Below are 25,230 nucleotides of genomic sequence, written 5' to 3' on the forward strand. Positions count from 1 at the left end.
CCGTCTTCCAGGCGAAGCGCGCCCACGCACCACGCGGAACAGCCGGACGGGACGGTCGCTGAGAAACGAGATCGAGGCGGTGCGCGTCATTTCGCGTCGATCGTCTATTTTGCCGCTCGCATCTGCGCGTCCCCCGCGTCGCGAAAGCGCGCACGTTCTCCCGTTCTTTGTTGCGATCGGATTGCATATCGCGGCGAGCCGACCGTAAACAAGATTTTACGGGCTAATACGTCGCGGATGAGCGTATTGTTTGAGGGGNACGGGGTCGAGAAATTGACAAGCCGCCTGTGACCGCAGCGTGTCGTAATTACGATCGAGATTGGTGAATGTAAACGCGCCGGAATATTTCACGATTGCGATATTGTGTGTGTGTGTGCAACTTTACTCTCTGTCTCTCTCACTCTCGGTATCTCTCTTGATTAGAATGTACGGGGCACGTTATCTCGTAGGTAGTATCGGTTTGCATATGTTCTTCAAGTATTAAGGACACATGCGCCAGTCACGTCAAGGTTGTTTGCAAATAGCACGTTTTAACATTCCGCCCGACTAGGTGGGGTTGCATGTTAACCGAGATATTTCTGCACAGCGATATAAAGCGAGCGAATCGATGCGACGGTAGCAGACGGCGTCCGAATCGGGATTGTTTCCCGAGGCGGATTTCGCGAGCGGCGCCAAGCGGGTTCGGTAGCGAATGGGTCAAAGTGCGCGTATCGGAATTCACGGGACGTCACGGGCGAAACCGCGTCTCTCCCGTTAACGATCGAACGAAGAACAGAGTATCGGAAGAAGAACAAGCACATCCGTTGGAAGCGCTATGTTAAAGCCGCTATGTAATGAGCCGTCACTCATTTTCCACGTAGATTACCGTGCCGGCTCATTACCTTTCACCCCGGGACCAATCTGAAAGTGTTTGAGCGGCTCGAATATATTTCACAGCTGAGAACTCGATGGCGTTAGAGCCGCGAAGGCGCACGGACTTCCAGATCGATCTGCGATCGTATCTGAACGCCATTACGGAGCACAGAGTGTCGTAACGGCGACCGGAAAGCATCGGCGGGATACACCTAAGCGCGGCCGATTTCCAAGCGGGGGGAAAGACAGAGAGAGAGAGAGAGAGAGAGAGCGCGCTGATCTGCCGTTGTAACCTAATTATTATTAATTAGCACGATCGTCTCGATTGAGTGAAATCACATCGATAAGCGGCGACCTATTAACCCGTGGCAAGGTGAGCGCAATTAGAGACCGCGAGGGACCTCTAATTGAGCGTCTATGGTAAGTAACAGCGAGCAACGAGGTAGACGAGTAGTCATTATTAATATCGCTCGTTGCGCCGTCGTAAACCGCGCGGCGGCTGCGAAACGGTCCCGGACGACGCGTCGGAATGCGGCATCGCGCTGAATTATACGCTTACGCGTGTTCCTTCTTCGCGGAGAGGAGGAGAAACACACGCGACGGTGTGGAATCTGGACCGCTCGTCCAGTGTGTTGCAATTTGAATGGTTGTTGTTGCTCCGTTTGCAGCGGCTGTATAAATTTCTTTTAATTTGGAGGCCGACGTGGAGCGGATTAAAAAGCGGGCCGCGGCTGCGCGAATCCGCGGCACGTAAATACGCAGGCACGCACCGATGACGGCGGCGGTAGCAGAAGCGAAAAAGTGGGCGCGATATATTTATAATGCCGCTTGTGTCGCGTAACGCGCGAGCCTTAAATTAACCGGTTAAAACGACCGGCCGTTCCGAAAGTGAAGTAACGAGCCGGTGCGCGGCATTAAAGACGACGCAGGATCGTTGACTCGGCTTGACAATGAATTCGTACGTGGCTCGATAAGTAGCGGGGCGCCCCTGCCGCCCGCGACGAGAGAATCCGAGTGAGTATTCGCAAGGCAAGGACGAGAGGAGAGAATCCGCAGGCTGGAGGGAGACGCGGAGAGAAAGACACGATCGGCTTCGCTTAGCTGTTCTTTCTGCTTCTTGCGGCCGTATCGAGCGAATAGTTCCCAGGCTTCGCTCGGTTACTTCTTAGACCGGCCGAGACTGCTGTCGAAGCGGGCGACCTACACGTATAAATTCCGCGGCGTGTACGTTACCCGCGGCGTATCATTAATTAAAATGGGGAGAAAAAGGCGAAAATCAAACCGATCGATTGGCGCACGCTACCGTACCACGAGTCGCGCCGCCGTGTTAGAATGTTCTCGGAGAGATCTCGGAGATTGATATTGAACGTTGAGTCCACATTGCGGCGGCCGCACGGGCCAGAAGCTCGGGATATTATATATCGTTATATCGGATTATTATCGTTGGGATGTACAAATGCCACGCATAGTAGAGATTAAATTCCGAAGAGGGATGCATACGTAAGCTCGAGGATCGGTGGATGATTGATTTCAAATGTCACTGTCAAATGTTAAATTCTTCTATGTATTATTACTGTCCTTTTATTACGCGGAAAATCGGATAAATATCACTTGATCCGAGTGAAAACTTGCTGAGAAGTATTGAAATTTGTTTGAATCCCGTACTTTTTCTCCGTTCAAGAAATTTCCATTCGGCCGAGTGTTCTCAGTTATCTTAATGAAACTTTATCGAGCCAAATGCTCAACCGAATGATTTTCCAAACGCGATAACAGGAATATCGTATCTCGGTTACCGAGTCTTCATTTTGTATACAATCAGTTACATAAAGCGAGATTCTTTTTTCTGTGATTATTGTATGTATTATCTAAGTAAAGATTAGTGGAGAATTAGTTTCCTAAAATTAGTCACCTAAGAAAGAACAAAAAAGAGAAGAAGGCAAAGAACTCTCTTTAACGACGTCGCAAAGATATTAATGTTTTTAACAGTCTTCTTATCGAACGTATTTCCGACATGGTTTATGATATTACGGAAACGGACTTGTTGACAAAACTCTTTGCGTTATCGATTCCGTCAATCAATTAATCCGTCGAATCAGTGTCACTTAACGCGCGATAATATATTGCTGTGTAACGGTCGGCACAAATCAATCGCTCTCGACGTATCTTAAGAATTGCTGATGAGGAACGATAAGAATATCTAAGAATGTGTATATATATATATCGACCGCGACATTTCGGCATGACGACAGTTCCCACTGCCAGACGAATCCTCGAGTTTGTACGATGCCAATTTTCAGGTAGATCGCCTCTTCGATCGGATTGCAATGAACCGGAACCCACTTCCTGTGGAAGCCACCGGTTCTTTCACGCAGCTCAGAATCGCTCAGGGGAAATTTAATTTCGTTTAAACGGCGATGCGACGTTCCTCGCGTCAATATTGCGACAAATTCGATTCGCGCGAATGCGAGACCGCGATTTTTTCGAAATCCGCCGCCGCCAAAGGAACAAAGACGCGATCAACGGTGCATGCGTGTAAGGATGAATCGCGAGACATCGCAAATGGAGTGTGAAATTTTAGGTTGCCGTGGCGGAACGATCAGTTGCCGAGGGGGAGGTCGGTATTATCGATTAGCCGTGACGTCGGAGCTACCGGAGTGCGTGAGACGTCGGAGCCGTTGTATATTAAACTGCGTGAAGATACCAAAATTTTTACGTTCATCGAAACATTATAAATATTTCGCAGTTGTTCGCTACAAATATATGTACTAGCGTCTAAGAAAAGGACGATACAAATTGTATCAATGAGAAAAATTATACTTATTTTCGTCCTCATCTATATTCTTTCTATAGTTTTATCCATAAAGATAGCAGTAGCAATTTGCATATAAAGTTGTTATCATTTGACACTATAGTTACACGGAGAAAGTCTCTATTGCGGAGGAAAACCGACTTGATAATCTCGTTGGGATATTTCCGATAAGATACTATTGTAAACATATAGTCACGGTATATTTACAAATATATATATAACCTATGTAACATAAAAGCGGCCGTTTCAAAAGTAACGCGCGTAATCGACGCGTTTAGCGACGGGGCTATTTCGGTGGGCTCCGCTTTCATCCGCGACGCGGCGTCGCTGAAAATTCGAAACATCGTACCTCCGTATCCGAAACTTATTGCTTCCGAAAACCATTGTGTTGATACTGCCCACCAGATTGTAAACACTGAGATTCAACATCTGTCCGACGAGCGAGCCGCAGACCCCGCCGTCGCGGTGAGCTCAGGTCATCGTACGCCGATTCCGGCGACGCGCGTCTCTCGCCCTCGCACTGTCCGACACTGGGCGATCGATGCCGAAAGCAGTCACACATCTGTCGTCATTCCTCATTCGCACCTGCTTCGGCCGACGGTCACCGGCGAACGCGGCTTTAGACGAGACGCACCTGCACACCGGGCCGCGTGCTTACTTTGACAGCTGTCACGAGAACGCTTCGAGGACGCACGGACGGACGCGAGATACGTACTCCGTGGACGCTATCAACGGAATGAGTCGGAGCGCGGCTCTCGCAGCGTCGGTGGAGGGATTGATAAGTGGGGGAAAATGGCGAGAGTGGGAGAAGGAGAGGGAGAGCGGAAGAGAGAGACGGAGGGATGCGTTTACCGCTCTTCTAGGGCGAACCCCTCGAAGGACGGATGTACACAACAAGTACAAGCGAGAACTCGTGGATGCGACAAAGTGGAAAAGTTGAAAGGCGTGCGCACTCCGTGAGAACAGATACCAGCCGGAGATAGATCGGCGGGGAAGTGCGCGGAGACCGCGAGAGACTTCTCTCTCGCTCTCGTACATACCGACTCGTTTGATCGAGATGATCGCGGCGACAGGTCAACGTGTCGAGTTATCTGCCGCGGCGATCTTAACCGGCGGACCGTACGCGTGTAAACGACGCGGCGAATGCACATGCTCGCACCCTTGAATCACGTTAATGCCGCTGACAGTCTTCACCGGGGCATTAGCATGGGGCCGGTGGTGGAAAGGCGACGGTGAGAGATGCGGAAACCGGTTTGATCCGATGTCTAGGCCGCCTCTAACAGACGCCCGGAGATGCGATTCGGTCGCGCGCAACGACTCCGAGGATGCCGAACAGGAGAGGATCACACCCGTCGACCCGTTTCAGCGATACCAGCGCGAAATCGCGCGACGGATACGATTAAGGCTACGTTCGGAAACGTCTCTCTTCGTGCGTTTTCCTCGTTTCAGCGGGGAAGTAATGGGAAGTATTCTCGGGCGTCGAGCGTTCCCGGACGCTTCCAAGGGAACATTTAGAAAATTCCCATCGGAATTCTCTTCTGTGTACCAATGTAATATTGTCACACGTCATTGCTGTTACGACAGAGTTGCCCAGATAATACCACACCGATTCCTTTTGCTTTTCCGACGAGTGCTGTGACTCTTTCCGAACGCGACTTAATTAGCAGGTACTGTTGCAGTACGACGTGTTGTACCTTGCGAAGGTACTACACACAACACGTCGAGACACCGCGGGCTCTCTAGCCGCTGTGATTCCGCAACATCTGCAGTCGTAACTCGCCTCCCTAGGAGGACAACCTTCGTAAGTTACGATCGCGGCGGACCAGTCGAGTAGCCGCGAACGCTGTAATTTATATGTTACAACTGCCGAAGTTACAAAGCGAGACTTTATTGCCGCGGAGACGCGCCGACGAACCGAGAGAGCGAGCGACCGCCTTCGCGCCGCGGAGTTCGCGGAGACGCGGTAAACGTCATTCGCGTCGATCCGCTCTCCTCAGCTCTGTGATCATCGGCCGCGCGGACGGTCGAAGGGAAGAGGAGAAAAAAGGGAAAAAAAAACAACGCACGACAGCCGGTCGAGAAGAGAGGAGAGCGGATCGTCAATATGAGCCGTAAATTAACGCGCGAGCGGATCCGACTCGCGGGAAAACGCGTTTTCGGAGAGGAGAGAGCGTCCGCTCGTCGTCTCCCTTCGAGAATAATCGATGTCTCCGAGCGTATCGAGTCGTGTAACCGTGATGTGTGATCGGAAGAATGAGCGCTCGCTCGCACTCCGGGCACACGCGTTTATTAGAAGCGAAGGGCGGTCTCTCGCGGGGTACGCGCGCCGGGGATGCGACTCAACATTTTTCACAGTTTCCTCGATCCGCAAGGAGCTCCGGTCCTCCTTTTTCGCATTCCCGTGTAATAACAGGTCTCTGCTCTCGCCGGGGATCGCGACCGGACCCCGCTCGCTCATCCCGAGACAGAAAACCGGCACAGCCGCCGGCGATTGTCGTAGGTAAGTGAGTTTGACGTACATCGGCATCGTGTAAACCGTACTGATGGTACGCTCCGCGATTTCGAACCTCTCTCTCTCTCTCTCTCGATTTCTCCTATCTAGTCTATCCTTCTCTCATTTTACACGCAAAAACCGAATACGCGTCTTCCTTCTATTCGGTCCCATCTGCGTTCGTTTCGAGTAGCGGAACGCCAAACTCGGAGAGATTTTCGAATATTATATTAGGAGCAGACGAGATTGAGACATTCGGAGAAGGAGAAAAGAGAGAAAAAAAGCTACCGTCGCAAGGCCTTGATTGATGCGGTGAAACGTGCTCGTCTCTCTCGAACCATGTCCGATCCGGGATCCCGCGATCCCAATCCTTCGTGAGCGAGGCCCATTCGCGCTCAATAACGAATAATATTGGCGATTTATCGCGACGCTCACTCGTCGATAATGTCGATCGGTAATGTTAAGTACACGAATCCGCCGACGTCTTTACGATCGTTCCCAGAAAAGTGTGTACGTGCAACGCGCGATGCGTACGTAACGCGCGATGAGTAACGCCGTCGATGGGAGAGCACAGTTATTTTTATGCGCTTGCTTGTGCGCACGAGAGGAAATACATCGCGCGATAAGGAGCCACGAAAAAAATTGGCGGCGGTTGTCGTGAGACATGAACCGTAAGACATGTCTCGCGATGTTCCGCGTCTATTCTTACCAGCCGGACTGGTCTTTCGAGGAAGATGATACGGAAGAGAGGCGACGTCCCAAATTTAGGCGGGCAGCTTTCCAAATCTAAGTCGGGTTGGACTGCCTTCGAAACGGCCCGGCATAGAAATGCCATAAAACGCGACGTTGTAATATACATATGCATGATCGAAAATTTTTGCTCGGCGATAGAAGCCGAATGTTTGCTATTCGAGGCCACAGAATATGTCGTCGGGAAGCTGTTCGTTTCGGTGTCCAGATTAGAAATAAGCAAGATACTCGTGGCAAGTATATGAATAATTGGCATCCGGAGATGTAATTGAAAACATCGCGTTGAGATTAGCCGATACCGAGACTAACGGTATGAGAACCGTTGCGAGTCACAAAAAATGTTTTGCGGCACCGTCATCGGGGATACGGAACAGAGGCTCGGCCTCTGCGTATCTCTCTTCTCTTTTGATGCATCGATACGCTTATCGATGTAACGAGATACGCCGATAGGTGTGGCGTAAAAAGTAACGTCGATCGCCTTTAAATCTTCGAAGGAAAGCCGACGTCGTCCGCGAAACGGCCGTGTTTGCGTGCGCGCATTCGTGCGCTTAATTATTAACAGTAAAAGCGGAATATTAGCGTGACTTTTAAAAGGCGCTCTGTGAGATTTACAATCGTGGGGCGTTGAAACAACCAAGTCGCGTTATACTTTATTATCAACGCGCACCGGCCGCGAGGCGGTTATCAACGCACTTCCGCGGCGCGAGGAGCGAGACAACGCCCGCCGTAGAAAGTGCGTTTACACTTCGCTCTCGTTCCAGCGAGCCAAATGACAGATTGCGAAAACGGGGGCAATGGTAGGCTCCTCTTGGATATCTTTTTTTTCCCTTATCGTAATAGGCGAAGACTCCGTGACGGGGAAAGTTCGGATCGCGCGACCGCCGATAGATACCTGCGTCCTACTCTTCCAGGGGAAAAGATAATTTGTCAACGGTTATCTGTGCGAGTCTGGACAACTTGTGGGATATGCCAGTGTAATATTTAAATTGAGTGAATGGGCTTACCGTAAAGTGAATGTTTATCGCTTGTTTCACACATATACATCATTCCTATTATTATCATTAATTTATAGAGTGAAAGAAACAAGTAAATTACATTTAAATCGATCAATGACATACAAAAGTTAGAATACCAGCGATTTTATCCAGTCACCGGGACAAAGAAATGAAACAATGCCTGGCATTCTCGGCAGAAAAGGTGACAAAAAAGTAATCTTTCGGACATCAAAAGTGACACTTTTGGTCAAATTCTAAAATAAGACAGCTAAGCAATTTAAGTCATTTAAGCGAAAAAAAAACAAAATAACACTCGTTCTTACTTTCCTAGATTTGTCTTTGGATAATTTATTTCAAAATTTCACGAATATTTTCCGACCAACTATTCGATTACTGCAACGAAATAATTTCGTTCCATATGTTAAATATACGAGGCTTAGAGTATTACATCATACATATACAGTATATGAAACGAAATTATTAGATTGCAGTAGACATTTGTTTGGCCAAACTGCAGTTCACCAAACTGCAGTAACTAAATCCTTTTTGCAGTGTGGCTTTTTAGGCCGCGTTCGTATTACCCGGCCAAGCTGGTGAGCGAGCCGAAGACGCGTGTCACCTATACGTTTATAGGAGCGCCTGTCGACTCCCGCTGATGTCACTCGCTATTCCGGTGATCGGTGATGCTTCCGATGTGTACGTGATCCGCGCGCCTATTCCGGTCGACGCTTGACCCTGGATGGCCGAGGTGATATTACATCCCGCGCGCGAGCACACACGCGGAAAATCTCGCGCCGATGGCACGCGCGGATAAACAATCGCGGGATAACGGGCCGTCTAACGATCTCGTTTGTTACTTTAATCGCGCGCTCCCTTTCGTTGCCCGATAACGTTCGATAAATTCGACGTTCCGCTAGCTCTCAGCGCGCGGCCTCGTATTTCCACCGGCGTTGGCCTTCGCGCGCGATTCGCGCACACTCACGTACGACGGTGTCGATTAGATCGAGATCTACGATTCGCTTTATGGCCGGGGGCTTTATTAGAGGGACGGAAAGTACAGCTCGGTTCTTTCTCGATTCGCAGCACCCGCACCCACACACGCACGCACGCAGGCTGCCGATCGCGCGCGATCGCCGATTGTTGTTGACGCGCGCTGCTTTTATATTTGCTGCGTTCACAGTTACGCTCTCGTCCGATCGTAAAACGAATTCGCGCCGGGATTATCGTCGAAACGGCTCGCTCTTATCGGACGCATTGAGCGCGATCGATCGCGATCGAAGTTCGTTCATCGATGGAAGTCGGTCGCCGAGCGATTACCCCCCCCCCTCGCGGAGAGCTTATGGCGCACGGTCTCGCTTTGCTGAATACACCGGGGAGACATATTTCACTTTAGATAAACACCGAGCCCTGAGATACGTCCGGATCAAACTGGGCGCGCATGTCGCATCTATTTATAACTTCGCCGCGGTCACCGTACGCGCAGCCGTTGTCTTATTTGCGATCCGAACGAGACAGGCAGGACCCGGCCGGTCTATCCTGCGGTTTGCTGGGTCTGCAGAGCGGGTCTTTCCGCAGGTGCGACTCCGCGCTCACCCCGGCGAGTGTCAGCGACCTCACGGCGATGCCGAGCGTCAACGAGCTCTATCGGCGCGTTTCCCTGTTCGTTCGGGTCGCGTGTGGTCGTCCGGCTCGAGGAAGTTACGACGAGAGAAGCGCGCTCGGTCGTTCACGTCGGGATCGTTCGTTGTCGGGATCATCGGCCGTTTTTACGCGACGTTTCGCCGTTTGCACGGCTTGCGGTAGAAACCGTGAACACGCCATGCCGCGGGGAAAACTTTACGAGCGCAGCGGAGCTTTTATTGTGGATCACGGCGTTACCCCGGCAGCCGCACGTGCTGCTGTTTGTTGGTCCTCCGCTAAGCTCGCGAAACACGTGCGTGCGTAACGCATCTACCGGGCTGACGATACAGCTGGCCATAAGTCGCTCCGAGAAACACCAGTCGTGATAATCCAAATTCGGACCCGTCTCGCGTTTGGAAGCTGACGATACGGCGGCGTTGTTACGCGCGCATTTCCGCGACCAAGCGCGATCCCAATCGAGATGCGATAATCAAGCGCGCTGATCGAAGGTGGATTCCCGACGCGGAAGAGTTACGCGACGAGAGAGGTGTTTGCGCAGCTGTGGGAGAACACAGTGTCGGTTTCTAAACTGCGACGATGCTCGTTGTCTAAGCGCGTCGGTAAAATATCGCTTCACCTCGGTGAAACACGGTCGAATTTGACCTGGGGATTCTCGTTCGATTTTGCTGAGTCTCGACCTGCGTCTTGCAGGATATGACGCTCGGTTCGTGACGTTGGATAGTTTAGCAAAAATTCTACCTTCTAGTTCGACTTTGAGAATTGAAAAAAAAATCTTTTGATTTTTAAGGAGGTGCCAAAGTCGATGTGACGATCCTCAAAATGTTACGTTGCGTAAATAAAAAATCTAACCATATATAACAACTTTTCTACAAACTTTTCTCTTTAGGCCTTTAAATTTCATTAGAAAAGTATAAAAAATGTCCTTTGAAATTTTCCTGAATGAAGCATTTGACACGCTTGATACGTACAAGCAGCAGGATTTTTGAAATAAACATTTACGCCAACTGACAGCGAGAAATGTCACTTTGAAATTTTTATCGAATTGCAACGAGAAGCGAACAAGCGTTTACGCGCGTGTAATTGAAGTTTCTCCCCATATAAGTGAATAGAGTCGTGCAAAGAAATGAGTTTCTTTCTCCTCCTTCTTTTTTTTCATTATGACTGTGCGTACGAAATGGAACATGTTTCTTGCTACAAAAGCTGTCCGTAAAGTCGGGAACAATTTGTGTTTATCATTTGGTCGTAAGCCGGACTGTCGTCGCGAAGAGATACCGTTCCCCGAGACGGTTCCGTGATTTCGTGTCCGGTGTCGTCCGGTCTCGAGTCGCTGGCTATTGTCTTCGTGGCTGTTTGTCGTTCGCTGTCACGTCGTCATTGCACTTGCGCTTCCTCGGTACGGCCGTTTCCCCGAGAGTCGTAAGTCATAAGCAGAACGACGTGCTCGGCAGCTCGTCGAAGTCAAACGTAATGATCTTCGTCCAAAAGAACGAAGTCGTAGCGCTGCTTATACGCACTTAGATGTTACATATTACTTGCGAAATTTGCACGATTCTTCACACTTACGAATAATCTACACTGTAATATGTTATATAATTTGCAAACGACTATGAGGGACTGTTAGAAATTGGTATAACTTGCAATTTATGGATTTATAAGTGTGTTTAAACGTTAAATAATTTAGAAAATCGTATAACTTTGCGCACGAACGATCATATATATAAATTTCTTGACCATAGTTATTATAATAGCCTTTAGCGCGGAAATGAATAGAAAATCATTCTAAATTGATCAGAGTAACAGGGAGGTAAATTACGATACTTCGCGCGAACGCAATTATAGCCACACGGCAGCTGCAAGAGGATGCAGTTCCGGCGGATACAGATGCAGTAGCGGAGGATTCGATTCAGCTTGAACGGAATCGGCTCGAAAGCAAGTTCGCTTTTCACGTACGATTTTACTCGCGTTAATAGATTCGGCGATCGCCGCGTCTTTAATTTTAAGACATTTTTGCATTTACATTCACGTCATGGTTCATTCTTTAGAGAGAGAGAGAGAGAGAAAGAGAGAGATTCCATTAAATTAAATTTGCGAAATTTGTGAAAGTGAAAATATCACGAGACTCGACTGATACATCGCGAGATAATCTTCGCGCTATTATCACGAAGTAATCTTCGTGAAAACATTATGAAACCATCGCGTCTGAGATTTCACATCACTTGCGTGATTAGATATTTCGCTTGTGTATCATGCTGATAAATCTCGCAATCGATTTTTAACTCGCAATTTTTGATTACGTACATACTCACAATTACTTTGTCCATTGACTTGAATTCACTTAATTGTAGTGAAGTCGAGTGACGTTACGTATGATTATTTCATGTAAGTAAGTTTGCCCGTATCTATGCATAATTGTCTAATTAAACATTCACATCTGACACTACTGATAAAGTGTTTACATTTGTCGCTCAACTTGTTGCAAAATTGGAGAATTCCACGGCAACACTTTCCTCTCGAATGTTAATCGTCCTGTTAATGAATCTGGATACTGGTATTACCACTATCGCTGCTAAGCGCGTTTGGGATTAGCCACGATTGCATACGATTAACCCGGTTTCCGATCGAGCCGCCAAACGAGTCTGGCGTACGAAGGAGGACGTTACAAGGCATGCAGGGTTCTCTGTTCCAATGCACCTGCGTCGCTTTTGCTTCTAACACGATCGCAAAAACGTCGACTGGAACTTCGTGCCATTTGTTGCCGTTCGGTCGCGCTTAAGTTATCGACCATAATAGACAAATACACGCGAAACGACTCGGGTAGGCCGATAAGGCGACATAACACGGATCTAATCCGCTCTAATTTCATAACATCATCGACCAATAGTATTTTCAATCGCTGGCGAGACGGTGCAACGAAACTCGAGTTTCACCGATTTTATGCCGCCGCAACTGGTGGAACGAAACAATTTATCGCATCCCCATTGCAATTATTCCGATAAACGCAGCGCCAGGTTTTGCCGTTTTGCTTTCTTACTCCCTCCCCGTGTCCGAGAAATGACGCGTTACGTAACATCTCGAACGTGCATTTTTGCGACCACACCTAGGAAAATATCCGTCGACCGTGCGGATAACAGATCTGCTGATCGATAAAAACATATCGTACGCGATCTCTTGTTCACGCGCTCATTCCCCAGTGGACACTGCCAGTTTTTTTTCTTTCGCGTTATCGAGCGCTTCGCTGTTAACCATTTATCGAAATATACGTTGAAATAAAAGAGCTCTATGTGATTACGAGGAACACTACGAGGTTAGTACCTCGAATTTGGAGATACTATCACGTGGTATCTCCAAATTCTTAGTAATTTCGAAATGTTCCTCGTAATGACGCAGGATTTTTATTTTAACGTCTACCTCCAACTTTAGCGATACATGGTTAACAGTAGTGTAAAGCTGATTGTAATTAAGCGAAAGATAGGTACTTAACACGTTGACTGCCAACTACGAGATATCTCGTAGGTTGTTTACTTGCCCAGGACGCCAACTACGAGTTATCTCGTCGCTTCATTACTTGATTAAATCAAATTGGCTTCTTAGACCAGTATCGTGAAAAGTTCCATGGCAGTCAATGTGTTAAGATGAGAAAACAACGAACTAGACTCATACGCGACACATTTTCTTCTTTGCGAATGCCCTTTTCAGTCGGTATCGTCTAGGAATATCGTCCACGGATACAGGAGAGTGAAAAATGTCGACCGACGACAAGAGAGACCGGTGTAAACGATATTCCGTGTCGTTGCCAGGTGTCGACTACCTCGTCTTTTGAGGTCGCGGTTGTGCCGTGTACGTATAGCTGCAGGTGCGATACCGTAAAACAAGATTTATTTTCGACGCTGCGGAACAGCTGCTGAATTCTAAACACCGGTAATATTAAGGAACAATACCGTTGATGTAACTGAATTTTTCACTGCCCGAGGATCAGACGAAAACTCAATTGTAGAAACAGGAAGATTTCTGCGAAAGGTTTCTACTTAGTCAATTTTTCTCGATTGTCTCAACCGAGTTTTAATCTTGAAAGTAACACCCGCGATCTTGACGCTAAAGTAACATCATAGGTCTCTCAGGCCTAAATCGTGAGAAAACCGAAAAATATTTCGCGGTCTACTAAACCGGAATATGGCGCGAGCTAGACGTTACGTTTATTATCGATCTTCATTTATTATCTTCGTAGACTCGTTGCCACCACAAGGGGACTTGTTATCTCATTGAATTAGGTCGACAATAGCATTGGTTACATGGTCTCAACTTTTTTTCTGAGTAATAGAGAAGTAGGAGTGGCGTGTAGCATCTTGCGCAAAACGTGGAAGAGGAGTGAGCGGAAGAAAATGCATGTAGGCCTCATAGATCTAACATGTTACTGTCGAGGTTAATGCAGCTGAACGTTCACGCGACTGTTCTCAGTCGCGGTAACAGAGATATCATTTCTCGTCACTGGCTTTTCATCTGGTCCCTGTTCAGTTGCAGGAACTACGTTACTTTCCCGTGCGCGTGTATAATCATTTTTCCAAACGCGAGCAAACTTTTTTCACCAATATACACGCTATTTGAGTTGCAACGACTGCCGATTGACTCGTAAATCAATACCTGCGTTCAGCAGAGAAAATAGCTCGGTGAGCGCTTAATGGCCATTTCTTTACACTGACATTCTCTTACATTTATCGAGAGTCTAAAAAAAAATACTCCAGTTACGATGATCTTTTTAAGCGCTGAACTTTTTTTTCCGAACGCGGCCGATGTTTCTCCGTCGTTGTCGCCCTTCCGAATCGACGCGACTTTCCGAGGAAGGGAACATCGCGGCGCTGCAAGGATCCATAAAGCTGGGGAGGAGGAATTCACAGGCCAATTATCGCGCCGCAGGTGCAGCAACGCTCGCAGGCGACGCGACGAAAAGTGAAAACGACTCGGCGATTCGTGTTTCGCGTAACGAGGATTAGCGATAACGCCGCGGGTCGCCGCGTAACTCCCGGCGATCGCTCGGGGAGGAAAGGAAGGACGTCCGCCACTTGCATAAATCTGAATCGCAATTAAAGGCGTGCGCGAGAACCGCTTTTGCCGGCTACGCGGACATTCCCCGTCGATTTTTACGGCTACTCGCGCAAAGGAGGAGAGAAAAAGCGTTTACCGTCACGTAACTCCTCCGTCGAGGTCGTGAATCGCGAGGTCGCGCGCGACGTTCCCCACGCCGGGCGCGCGCGCGCGCGATTTCGAAAGAATTTCCCCCGCGAGTCGGGCCGCGCGAAATTTGCACAATTAATGGAAACGTTGGCGAAGATACATCGCTTAAATGTCGGCATAAATATGAGATCACTGTCAGGACTCGTTATTAATTTATCGCGAGGCGTATTCCGTGGTGCCGCACCTCGCTATCCATCGCCCGGCGCCGTGGGGAACATGATCGAGCACCGACGAACAGGCCAACACGCCCGTGGTGGCACACGGTAATCTTTTTTTCTGACATTTCTGCCTCGTGGGTTGGTTTATTCGAAAGGTTAAACCGTCGCGCTCTCGAATATCCAGCGCGATCGCGGGCGAGAGAGAAAGGGGGAGGGGGATGGAGCGAAAGAGAGAGAGAGAGAGAGAGAGAGGAAAGTAGAAGAAGGAGAAACGTCCGCAACGGTTCTGGCACTCTTCTCCTCCGCTAGATAATCTCTCTCTCCTTCCTGTCGAAGGTCGGCGCAAGTCAAATGTTCGAACCGTCGAACCGTGTCCTGCGTTCGGAACATCTTCGCCAGCGTGCGTATCGGGTAGTTGGACGGCCGCTCGTGCGTTGCAGGAGGCAGGTAGTCACCCAATCAGAGCGAGAAGGAAACAAAAGAAAGGTGAAAAGAGTTATCGCCCCGTGAGATCGAGCCTACATCCTGTATCCCAACTGGAAAAGCCGGCAGTACTTCGGCTCGACGTGCAATTACTATCGGTCGATTGTTCGCTCGCTCTCTTGCGCTACCGGCGCCAATGTTTTTCTATTCGCGCGCGCGCGCCAGCCGTATTGGATTTTCCACTTCTCTCTCCCTCTGCCCTCTCTTTCTCTCTTACTTTTTTGACAGTTCTCGCGTGCTCCGTGGCCCGAAAAATCATGGATCGATGAATAAAGAGGCGACGGGTCACAGAGCGCGCTTCGCCGCGCTGATCGTCGCGAGACGTCTTGTTCTGCTTTTCGCACAATACACGGCGCGAAATCGTCCTTGCCCGACTTCTCGCCTTTCGAGAATGCGTTCGACGTCGCGCGCTCGTCGGAATTTAATAACTCGTTCTCTCTCTCTCGCATACGTTGATCCCGGTTCAACGAGCGTGACTCGTCCACGTTCTCGCGCGTTTATGCTTCGCGACCTTACCTCTCTCTGTGAGAACGGCGCGGTGCTTTTTCGCGCGGAAACATCGTCGAGCCCGCGCCCGTCAACGGGCGGATGCGCGATTCGACGGTAAATTTGCCACGCTCTCGGCGCACGTCGTCGTCGTTCGGGAGGAAGGATCGTCTCTTTCGTTTTCTTCTCTTTTTCTCCTTCTGCGCCGTTTAACAGCCGCGTTGCACGTAATTCAGGAAAAGTCACACGCTCGTAAATCAGGTCTGGTAATGGGTACCGTTAGATTCGCAATGATAATCCCATGGTAATGTATGCGACTCGCTCGAGCGAGCAAACGAGAAGATAATTAACGATCACGGGTAATCCGAGTTCACCAAACTATCGGGCGGCGGTGCCGCGATTCTCCTGGGATTTACGAGTTTGCGACACCGACGAAGTGTTAACAAAAACGGACAACCGAACGTCTCTCTCGCGCGGTGCCTCGTTAACGTATATTCCCTCTCTTTCTCTCCCCCTCTCTCTTTCTCCCGTTTCCCCGCTTTGATTTCCACGTTAGCAATGGACCATTTTATAGCTTTACTTTATGGGGACGTGGATGTGGCTATTGAGTCTTCCAATGACGTAATTTACGTCGCGATGGCGCTTACGGTTGTAAACGTTCCACCTCGGGATTTATACGACTGCCGGTTTTGGATAACGCGGAACGCGTTCTAATAGCGTTCCGGATGCCGTTTGTACACAGCTCGAAGCAAATGCGACGAGATAAAACACTATTTTTCATGTTGTATCGTCGCGTCGATCGATGTGACGAAACACCGTATGAACGCGGAAAGATAACGATGAGACAATTAGTCTGTTCTTGAATTAGGTTACACTTTTTACCTTCTTTTAGAGTAAGACAAGTATACAACTTAGTTGAAGCGAAAAGGAAGAAGATTCCAGTGCAGCCCTAATTCAGGAGCGGAAAACAGACGTCATATATGATTAAACTTACCCCTGATGAGCGTGCAGTGGAGCGGGTCTCGGTGGAGGCGGAAGCGATTTTCTCCCGGGCGTGTTCTGTCGCGGCGCTAAGGGCGGCGGCGGGGAACTGGGGGATCCCGAGCTGTATCTCTCCGTTGGACACTGAGGCTGAGGTTTCTGCTTCGGCACGTCCACGTACTTCGGCGGCAGGGCGTAGTAATTCCTCTGCGTCACGTCGCTGGGACGTTGATGGTGGTTAGGAACGTATTTCGGCGGCTCGTGGTACTTCTGCGGACTCGAGTCCGCGGGGAACAGCTTCGAGCTGGCCTCGTAGCCCGTTTTCACCGGGCTGCCTATGGAGAAACTGTGATTCTCTCTCTTCAAGTACTTGGACGGGCTCTTCGTGGCCTCCGTCACCGGCAGATAATTCGGCCTCGACGCTGGACTCGCGCCACCGTTCTTGTCAGCGTTCTTAGGCACTTGAGGTTGGGGTCTCTGGCCCGAGGAGGACTCCAGTCTCTGGCTGGAATCGTTCCTCAGCAAACCGGACGCGTCGACGCGCGTACTGTCGACTCGCATCGATTCCTGCCGGATGATCCTCGGCTCCACCGGCACTTGCGGCGCGGGTCTCTGGTTGCCGGAATCGCTGTATCTCTGCGATATAAGGTCGGGCAATTGCGCCGGGGGTCTCGATGGGAAGGATCTCTCCTCGGATATTCTCCTGGTAGGCGCTATTCTGCCGTTCACCATCAGCTTCTGAGTGGAGGGGTACCTGAGACTGGAGCGTCCCGTGGCGACCATCCTGTGTGTGGCGAACCCGGCCGACACGCCGTTCTCCAGCACCATCTCGGACTCCACGTGCTTCAGCGCGGTGGAGGATCGCACGAATTGCTGTTGCTCTTGCTCCTGCGCGCACGTTTTCGCCGAATTCGGCGAGGATTTGCCCGTCGGCTTGTCGTGATCTCTCTTACCGCTGTGCTTCGATCTCTTCATGGAGTGTCTTTCCGATTTGTGTCGTTCGCACGACCTTTCACGACTGATCTTAGTCGTTTCCTCCGTCTGATGGTGAACGTTGTTGGTGCCGTTGCTGTTATTGCTGTTGGACTTACGCGGACTCTCCGCGAAGCAATCGTCGCTGAGCTCGGGCGGTGGGGGCGGCAGTGGATCGTCGCAATCGTGGACCTCGTTCTCCGTGACCGTCGGCGGCGACGGCGGCGGCAGGTCAGGGCTAGGCATGCGTTCGTTGTAAGCGTTTTTTAAATGTGGCTTTTTCGGCGGTCTCTCGGGCACCCAGTCGTCGATTGAGATCGCCGGCCCGACTATCACGGGACCCAACAGATCCGTGGAGAGACTACCGCAACTGTTGCTGTGTTGGTGCTTGGGACTCGGCAGATCGCCGTTTCCTTGATTCTGAGACCTGGCGGCGTTCTCCCGCCACGTGCCGCTGGCGTAATCGGACGCAGAACTGGCTCTTCTGGACGAGGGTGGTCTTGGTCGAGGTGGTGGCTGCGGTGGTGGACTCTGAGGTGTCGGCGCGGGTCCTTGGGCCAATTGAGGTTCCGATCGCCACGACGCCTGATGGTGTCTCTCATAGAAGGACAACAACGCCTTCTTTTGAATCGCTTTCAGAGTGGGATCGGACACTCTGTGACGCTTCTCCGGATCTAGATAGGTGTAACGCATTTGTTGCTGTTGCTGTTGTTTCTCCAACTCGCTGATGCGTTCGGCTACCGACAGCTGCGGTTGCTGCGGCGAGCTCAACGTCATTCTGGAAAGAGAGAACGTTGCGTTAGATCGCAAACTGGTCATACCCCGGAGAGAAGTATGAATTAGAGAACGCGATTGTGAGGAGACACAACTCACCTTGAAGATTGCGTGAATTCTTGCGACTGCGTCACACCGACGGGATAATGCTTCCGCTGACTGCGCTCGCGATCGAGGTAGAGCACACTTTCCGAATGATGCCTCTGAGGAGTCTGCACTCTCGCACTGTGCGCGATTAGCTGCTTGCTGCATTGAACCCCGCTGCTCTGACTCACGTCGGACATCGATCCATGAATGGGATTCCAATTCTCAGGGCTCTGCGGGCTGGAGGTTCCCACTTGCTGGCGCGTGGGGCTCTGCGGTTGAGCGTATTTGTCGTTCTCGATTCTGGCCGAGTTGTCCCATTGGCTCGCTTGCGGTCTGTCGTTCAGCGACGACTCGTCGTCGATATTGGATTCCTGCCACTTGCTCTCTCGCGTGGCCGACGTGTGGCAGATATCGCCGATCGATGCGGACGTGGCACAGTGGCCGATCACCGCCGGCAAACTGGGTCTGCTCTGCGTTTGCTTGTTCCGGTCGTTCATCGAAGCTACCTGCCACTTGTCCGGCCATTTCTCGCTGTGTCTGCTCTTGGTCGTCGCGCCGATTCCGGAAGTGCTGACGTCGCTCATGGAGCTCTGCCACTTCTCGTGGCAGCCGTTACTGGCTTTCTGAGTGATGATCCCGCCGTTCACGCTGCTGACATCCGACATGGAGCCGTGGTGCCATCGGTCAGACGCTCCTTGGCGAGGCGGCATACCGCTCGACACGCTAACATCCGACATCGAACCGTGCCATTTTAAGGTCTCGCTGCTGGACGCGCTGCCGCTGGACGTAGTCACCACGCTGTCCCTTCCTTCTCGGGAGGTGTCCTCCCAAGAGGCCACCGGCCTTTGCGCCACCGCTTCGCTGTCTCTTCTCAATCTGACAAGAAGGGTAATTTCTCGTTAGCGTCGTGAAGACCGTTAAAGTAACGTTCAATGTTAATGAGACGCGTAAAAACACGGGCGTAGCCAGGGTGGGACAGGGAGGATGCTTGCCTCCCTTCCAAATTTTTGCAAGATGAGACAATTAAATTATGAAAATTATGAAAGTAAAGAAACGTAACTGATATATTATAATCTATATTTGACAAAAAAATCGACAGCACATGTTCCGTAATCAAAAACCAATGACAAAGTATCAGCAATACTTGATGAAAATTAATATAATGAAAATTTCTCAATTTCACACCAAACGTCATCGCCTGTTAGGATTTATTTCAGTTATGTAGAAAAGAGTCCATCTCTGTTCCGGACGCGCGTGAAATAAATAATAATAAAATGCGTGCAAAAATAAATCCCCCCTCCCCTTGATTGAAATCCCGGCTAAGACCATATGTAGGGACAATCTCTCTCACCTGTCGAGAAACGGCGTGTTCGTCGTGGAGTCAACGCTGGATACATAACTGTGATATCCTTCGGATTGCGCGTAGCTGGCCTGTTGAGAATGCTGCACCCTTGTGTATTCCTCCAGGCCCGCTTGCGTCAACGTAGTCTCACGATAGAGGTCCACCTGGCGAACAACGAGACGCGATGTGAATTCGACAGCGTGATCGAAACGAAAAAACGTAACCGCTGAGTATTAGCAATCATCGAGCGCATCGGATCTCTCGTTCGTCGTTCCTTCGCCCGAGCCTCACCTGAGACACCTGAGGGTCCTGGTAGCTTCTTACGTAAGCCTCCAGATCAGCGTGACTCAAAGTCTGAGATTGCTGTTCTCGTTCGGGCGGCGACGGCACCACGTACTCGGCGTCCCCCAGAGCCTTGCCTTCGCGATCTACGCGCGGCCACAGTCTCGGCTCTTCCTCGACGCCACTACGGTTGCGTGACTCGTAAGTCTCGGCCGGGATCTTCTCGCAACGCTCCATTACCGTCTTCAGCTGCGATATTCAATTTTTGCAGTGTAATAGAAACGAAGAAAATCGCAAACGTATCGAGAAAGTAGCCCGCTCGCCGGGCTCGCGCATTTTTCTCGCGGGCTTCATTCTCACATCCCGCGAATGCGAGATCGAAAGTAGGACGGTAGCGCGAGGTAAAGGCCGATAAACGAGTAAAATATCTTATAGATTCTTGTGCAGATCGGGAAATATTCGTTATACACCGCTCGGCGATGCATGCATTCGCCCGTTATGCGGGTAACTCGGCTTAGCTTTTAACTTAGCCGAGCTATTCTATGACTCACGATCTTAATATAATTCTCTTTCTCTCGCGCGTCCCTCCTCCTTCCCGGTGAGAAAAAGCAGAAAGAACACGATCTTAAAATACGTCAGGGCGCAGGAGGGTAACTAATCGCATGCGCTTTGAAGCGGAAACTCCGATCGAATGAAACTCGAAAACGTTCGACGAAAAGAGAGAAACGCCATTTCCTCAGCTCATTCTTTTCTCGTCCCCCCGATACCCGGAGTTACCGTACGTACCGGAATTTAAGGCGCGATGCGGGTCGGACCGACGAAATACCACGACCTACTTCTGGGGAAGCCGGTAGCGCGACAGCGACGATTATGTCACCGAGAGAAAGGAGGGTGCGGGTGTGGAAGATTAATTGCGTGCGCCGTTTTAGGGTGCAGCACACAATACGTACACCAAGGTCTTGCCCCGCGGTGATCCCGATTCTCGACACGACACGTTTGCGCATATATGCTCCCTTAATTGTTAAACACGTGGACGGTGGCGACGGCGACGACGGCAATGTGAAATCGCGCGCGAGGGAATCGCACCGATAAGCGCCGTCACCTCGTGACTCGTTAACACCGCCGGGGTACTCCGACGTCATGTAAACGAGATTCGATTTCACAACCGGCGAGACAATCGAGAACGGCTGACACGGCGAATTCTATGTATAGTAACGACAGGAAGGCTGATTCGAGAGGAATCGGGCTGATGCAAATCACGACGGAGTGGCAGAAGGAGCTTGAAGCCTTTCGTAAGTGTAATTTGATCGTCCGGGATTACAAAACAAGCGCTTCTCGTTAACCGCCCGTATGACGCGTCTCTCACCGGCCGTCACCGCTATTTCTGCCGCGCTTGCTCATTTTTGCTATAAAATGTACTAACCTTCGATAGAATTCATAAAACATTGCTCCCAAGAGGGTTTCTTTATCGTGGATATAAACCGTGGATTGAAAAAAACTAAAAGTTAAAAATATAAATGAGAGAGTAGAAAAGCGTACACACGCTAGTGCTCGGTACAACGTGTAAAACTACGTTGGATTTACCAAAGAGACTTTTCTGCATCGTATGAATCGGAATTGAAGACAATTAAAAACGAAAAGTATAGGTAAAAGGGAAATAATGACGATACGTCTCTCTCGCGTGTCCAATTTGCAGCGGCGTTGCGTTGCTACCTTTCGCGTGTAAAAACAGCACGACATAAGGGACCCAGACGGGATTCTATCAGTTACCTGCTGCGTGAACGCTGGATTGGGCCTCTTCGTGTGTGGTCTGGTGTACTGGGCAGGCTTCTCCTTCGGATAGTTGGTGTGGTCGGTCCAGGACTTGGAGCGGTGCGAGCCGCTGTGTCCCGAGCTGTGAATATCCTCCTCGGGGTGTCGTTCGGGTGCGCTCGGCCACGACGGGTACTTCTCGTGTCCCGGTCCGTAACACACGCCCTTGAGACTGGAGGCATCCCTAACTGGCGGCGTCGGCGGTGGCGAGGCTTCGTCTCTCTCATTAAGGGGGAGCGTGAAGCTGTCGAATCCGAGGCTCTCGCTGTACCTAATGGCAGACAGGTATGAAAAACGCACACACGTTAAACGCACACAACGCAAGAGAAATAGCGCGCGACGCAACGTCCCACTACCTGGAAACAATTACGCGCGGATGCGAGATCATCCCGTTTATTAGCGTCCCGCCCGATGATGAATCACGCGTGGTGCAGTCGCGCGCGATGTCATCGAACCACTTTATTACACTAGGATGTGTGCGGACTGCATAATTTATGGCACAGTCGACGGGTTCAGCGGTAACTCGCGCGGTAATCGGCCGGGTATTCCCTCCGTCGCTTTGTTGCGCCGCGCTTTTATTTTCTCGACAATATACCGTTGGCGCGACGGAAAAACTGGAACCATCCCATCCTCCCGGCGCACAGCCGGTCGTAAATATACATCGACACGCCCGCGAGACGAACGAAACGGACGTCGCGTGATGGATAATCGCATTATTCGAGACTTCGATCCGAATCGCTTTATCGACACGGTCCCTCCTCGTTCGGCGTACTCCTCCGCATCGCGGAGGACAGAGAGAGGGAGAGAAAGAAAGAGAGAAGAAACGGGAAAGATGAAGAAAGAAGAGCTCGCGTGAGCGAATACGTACCCGCTGTCGTTCTTATAGCCCGGAGTATTCTTCTTGTGACCGTCGTTGTAACCGGCAACCGCGGCTGCAGCCTTCTTGCCGCCGTTACCACCCTCGTGATCGTTCTCCGACCTGCGCCCGTCGCTTCTGCGACGGTAGTATTCGTTAGGAGCCACCGGCCGAGGCGGACTCTGCTTAAGGCCATAGCCTTCCTGAGAATACGACGTGGCACTCTTGAAATTGGCAGTCTCGCTCCCGTGGCCGTGGCTCGCGTACTTGTAGGACCCCGGGGGACAGGAAGGTGGGCCTGGGGCCTCATCCTGGACGCGATATCCTGGCGGCGACGGTTGCAGCTCCGTCATCGTGTAACCGACGTCCCCGCCATCCGGGATACACCTAAGTGGGCAGAAAATTAAAAGCGGTGAGCTTCGACGTGCGCCGGGGGAGATCAAATCGCTGAGATTAGACGGCCGCGTATAAAATGGATTAAGCGATTACGCGCGGATATAACGGAATCGGGCGGGGCGATTTTCACATATGTATGAGATGCGCATGCAAGTTAAACGCGACGTGAACATTTGATCGATTAGCCGATCTATACGCTACAATTATATCACCGAATCATATTCTCCGAGACTCGGATTGATCCGGGTATAGTCCCCAGGTTCCGCCGAAACGCAAAGATCACTCCTGCATGAGAGAAACAATTCTGTTGGTATTGCTGAATTTTCCTTTTACTTGAAAGCCAAACGAAGACTTGGCTGTCGCAGCAGAAAGATTCCTGCAGCAGGTTTCTGCTTTGTCAATTGCTTTCAGCTATCTCAACCGAGTTTTAATGTAGCTGAATGTTCATACGAATGTTACAGTTTAATATATTTTATATATTCCAATCAAGAATATTCAATTAAAACGAACTTTGGTTTGTATGTGCTCATTCAAATTAACTGAGTTTAACTTTTTCCTTCGATGAAACTTATAGTATTCTTGAAAGAAGAATAAATTTTGCTCTTGAGTACACATGATAATGAGCTTATCTAAACTTTGTGATGAATATATTTTAGGATCGTTACCAAAAAAATATTCTTGGTTGAAGATAACCCATTGCGTAATTGAAGAAAAGTAAACTAAGTAATCGCTTTTCTCAGTAGTGGGATGATATTTTGTTCTCTGTGCACACCGTCGAACTAGCGACGGCTGATTCAAACGTGCGGAATCTCAATGCGATTTCTTCAGCATCGCGCAGTGCGCTCACCTTCGTGAATGCTCGTTAGCGATACGCCGAGCGAGTAAATAATCATGGTTAACATAGATGTATGTTACCGGCATTACGCTAATCTCGCTCTGTTCATGGAAAGAATTACATTATCTGGTAATAAGTGCGAGCTTGTAAGATCGGAGGCTAGGCGTGTCTCGGCTGCCAGATAAAATCCGAAGGGAACTTCTTACCGCCGGTTATTTAACCTTTGGGCGAGTTTCGAGACACGCAGCGCGCGCAGTTAACTCTCGGGCGACAGAGGAGTAATGAGTCGTGTTAATAGAGGCGCACTCAACGGCGTGATTGATGAAACTGATAGATAACGCTATTTCCGAGTCAGGGGTCTCCGGAGCGCGTGAATGATGACAGCTTTTAACGAGGAACACGGATGCTAAAAAGTCAAATAGGAGCCGTCAGTATCCCCGGCGCGAGAGATATCGAGTCGGGAACGCGCGCGGGTTCCGTTCCTTCGTTTTTCGCTCGCGCGCGGCTTTTTATCCATTCCGCGATTAATTTAAATCGTCGCGAATTAATCATAAATTACGGTGAGCACTTTGGTTCATTTGAATTTTAAAACGGCGCTCGGATATCTCCTCCCTAGCGGGGAGCGGTGATAAAAGTGACGAATTTAAATTGCGCGATTGTAAATTAACAAACACGGATGGTCGGCGCTGATAATTATCGAGAAACACCGAGTTCCCTCTCGACGTCCGTCCGGCGACGGAGAATTCCGCTACATCCGTCGATGCGAAATCGCGCGCGGACACTCCTCGCGATGTATCCTCCACTGCCAAGGCGAGGATCCGCGATGTCACGCGGCACGAAAGCCCGACTCCCGTTGTGCCGCTGTCTCACGATCGGGACGTTTCGTCGTTTTCCGTAGTACTTTGCGTCACGAGAGGTGCAAGGAGAAGAGATAAAAAGACGGCGGTCAAGAAGACGGCTGTTTCGCGAGAACGGTAAAATTTTGCAACCTCACGTGCG

General features: G+C 50.1%; 1 protein-coding gene across 2 annotated transcripts in view; it reads right to left on the minus strand.

Annotated features, from left to right (window-relative positions):
* The window catches only part of LOC106747330 (protein Shroom), a 49,999-nt gene extending 27,818 nt beyond the window's left edge, over positions 1-22,181 (minus strand). The window contains exons 1-5 of one of the 2 annotated variants that reach the window (XM_014624739.1): positions 22,103-22,181; positions 20,342-20,581; positions 20,060-20,214; positions 18,721-19,584; positions 16,889-18,625 (exon numbers count right to left, since the gene is read on the minus strand). In XM_014624739.1, the coding sequence (XP_014480225.1) occupies positions 16,889-18,625; positions 18,721-19,584; positions 20,060-20,214; positions 20,342-20,569 (2,984 nt within the window). In that variant the 5' untranslated portion in view covers positions 20,570-20,581; positions 22,103-22,181. Of the gene's footprint in view, positions 1-16,888; positions 18,626-18,720; positions 19,589-20,059; positions 20,215-20,341; positions 20,582-22,102 lie in introns of those variants that run through there. The other variant, XM_014624740.1, reaches the window with a different exon arrangement.
* Positions 22,182-25,230: the final 3,049 nt, after the last annotated feature.

Source organism: Dinoponera quadriceps, unplaced genomic scaffold (genome assembly GCF_001313825.1).
Source record: "Dinoponera quadriceps isolate SergipeBrazil2010 unplaced genomic scaffold, ASM131382v1 scaffold2305, whole genome shotgun sequence".
NCBI classification, from domain to species: domain Eukaryota; kingdom Metazoa; phylum Arthropoda; class Insecta; order Hymenoptera; family Formicidae; genus Dinoponera; species Dinoponera quadriceps.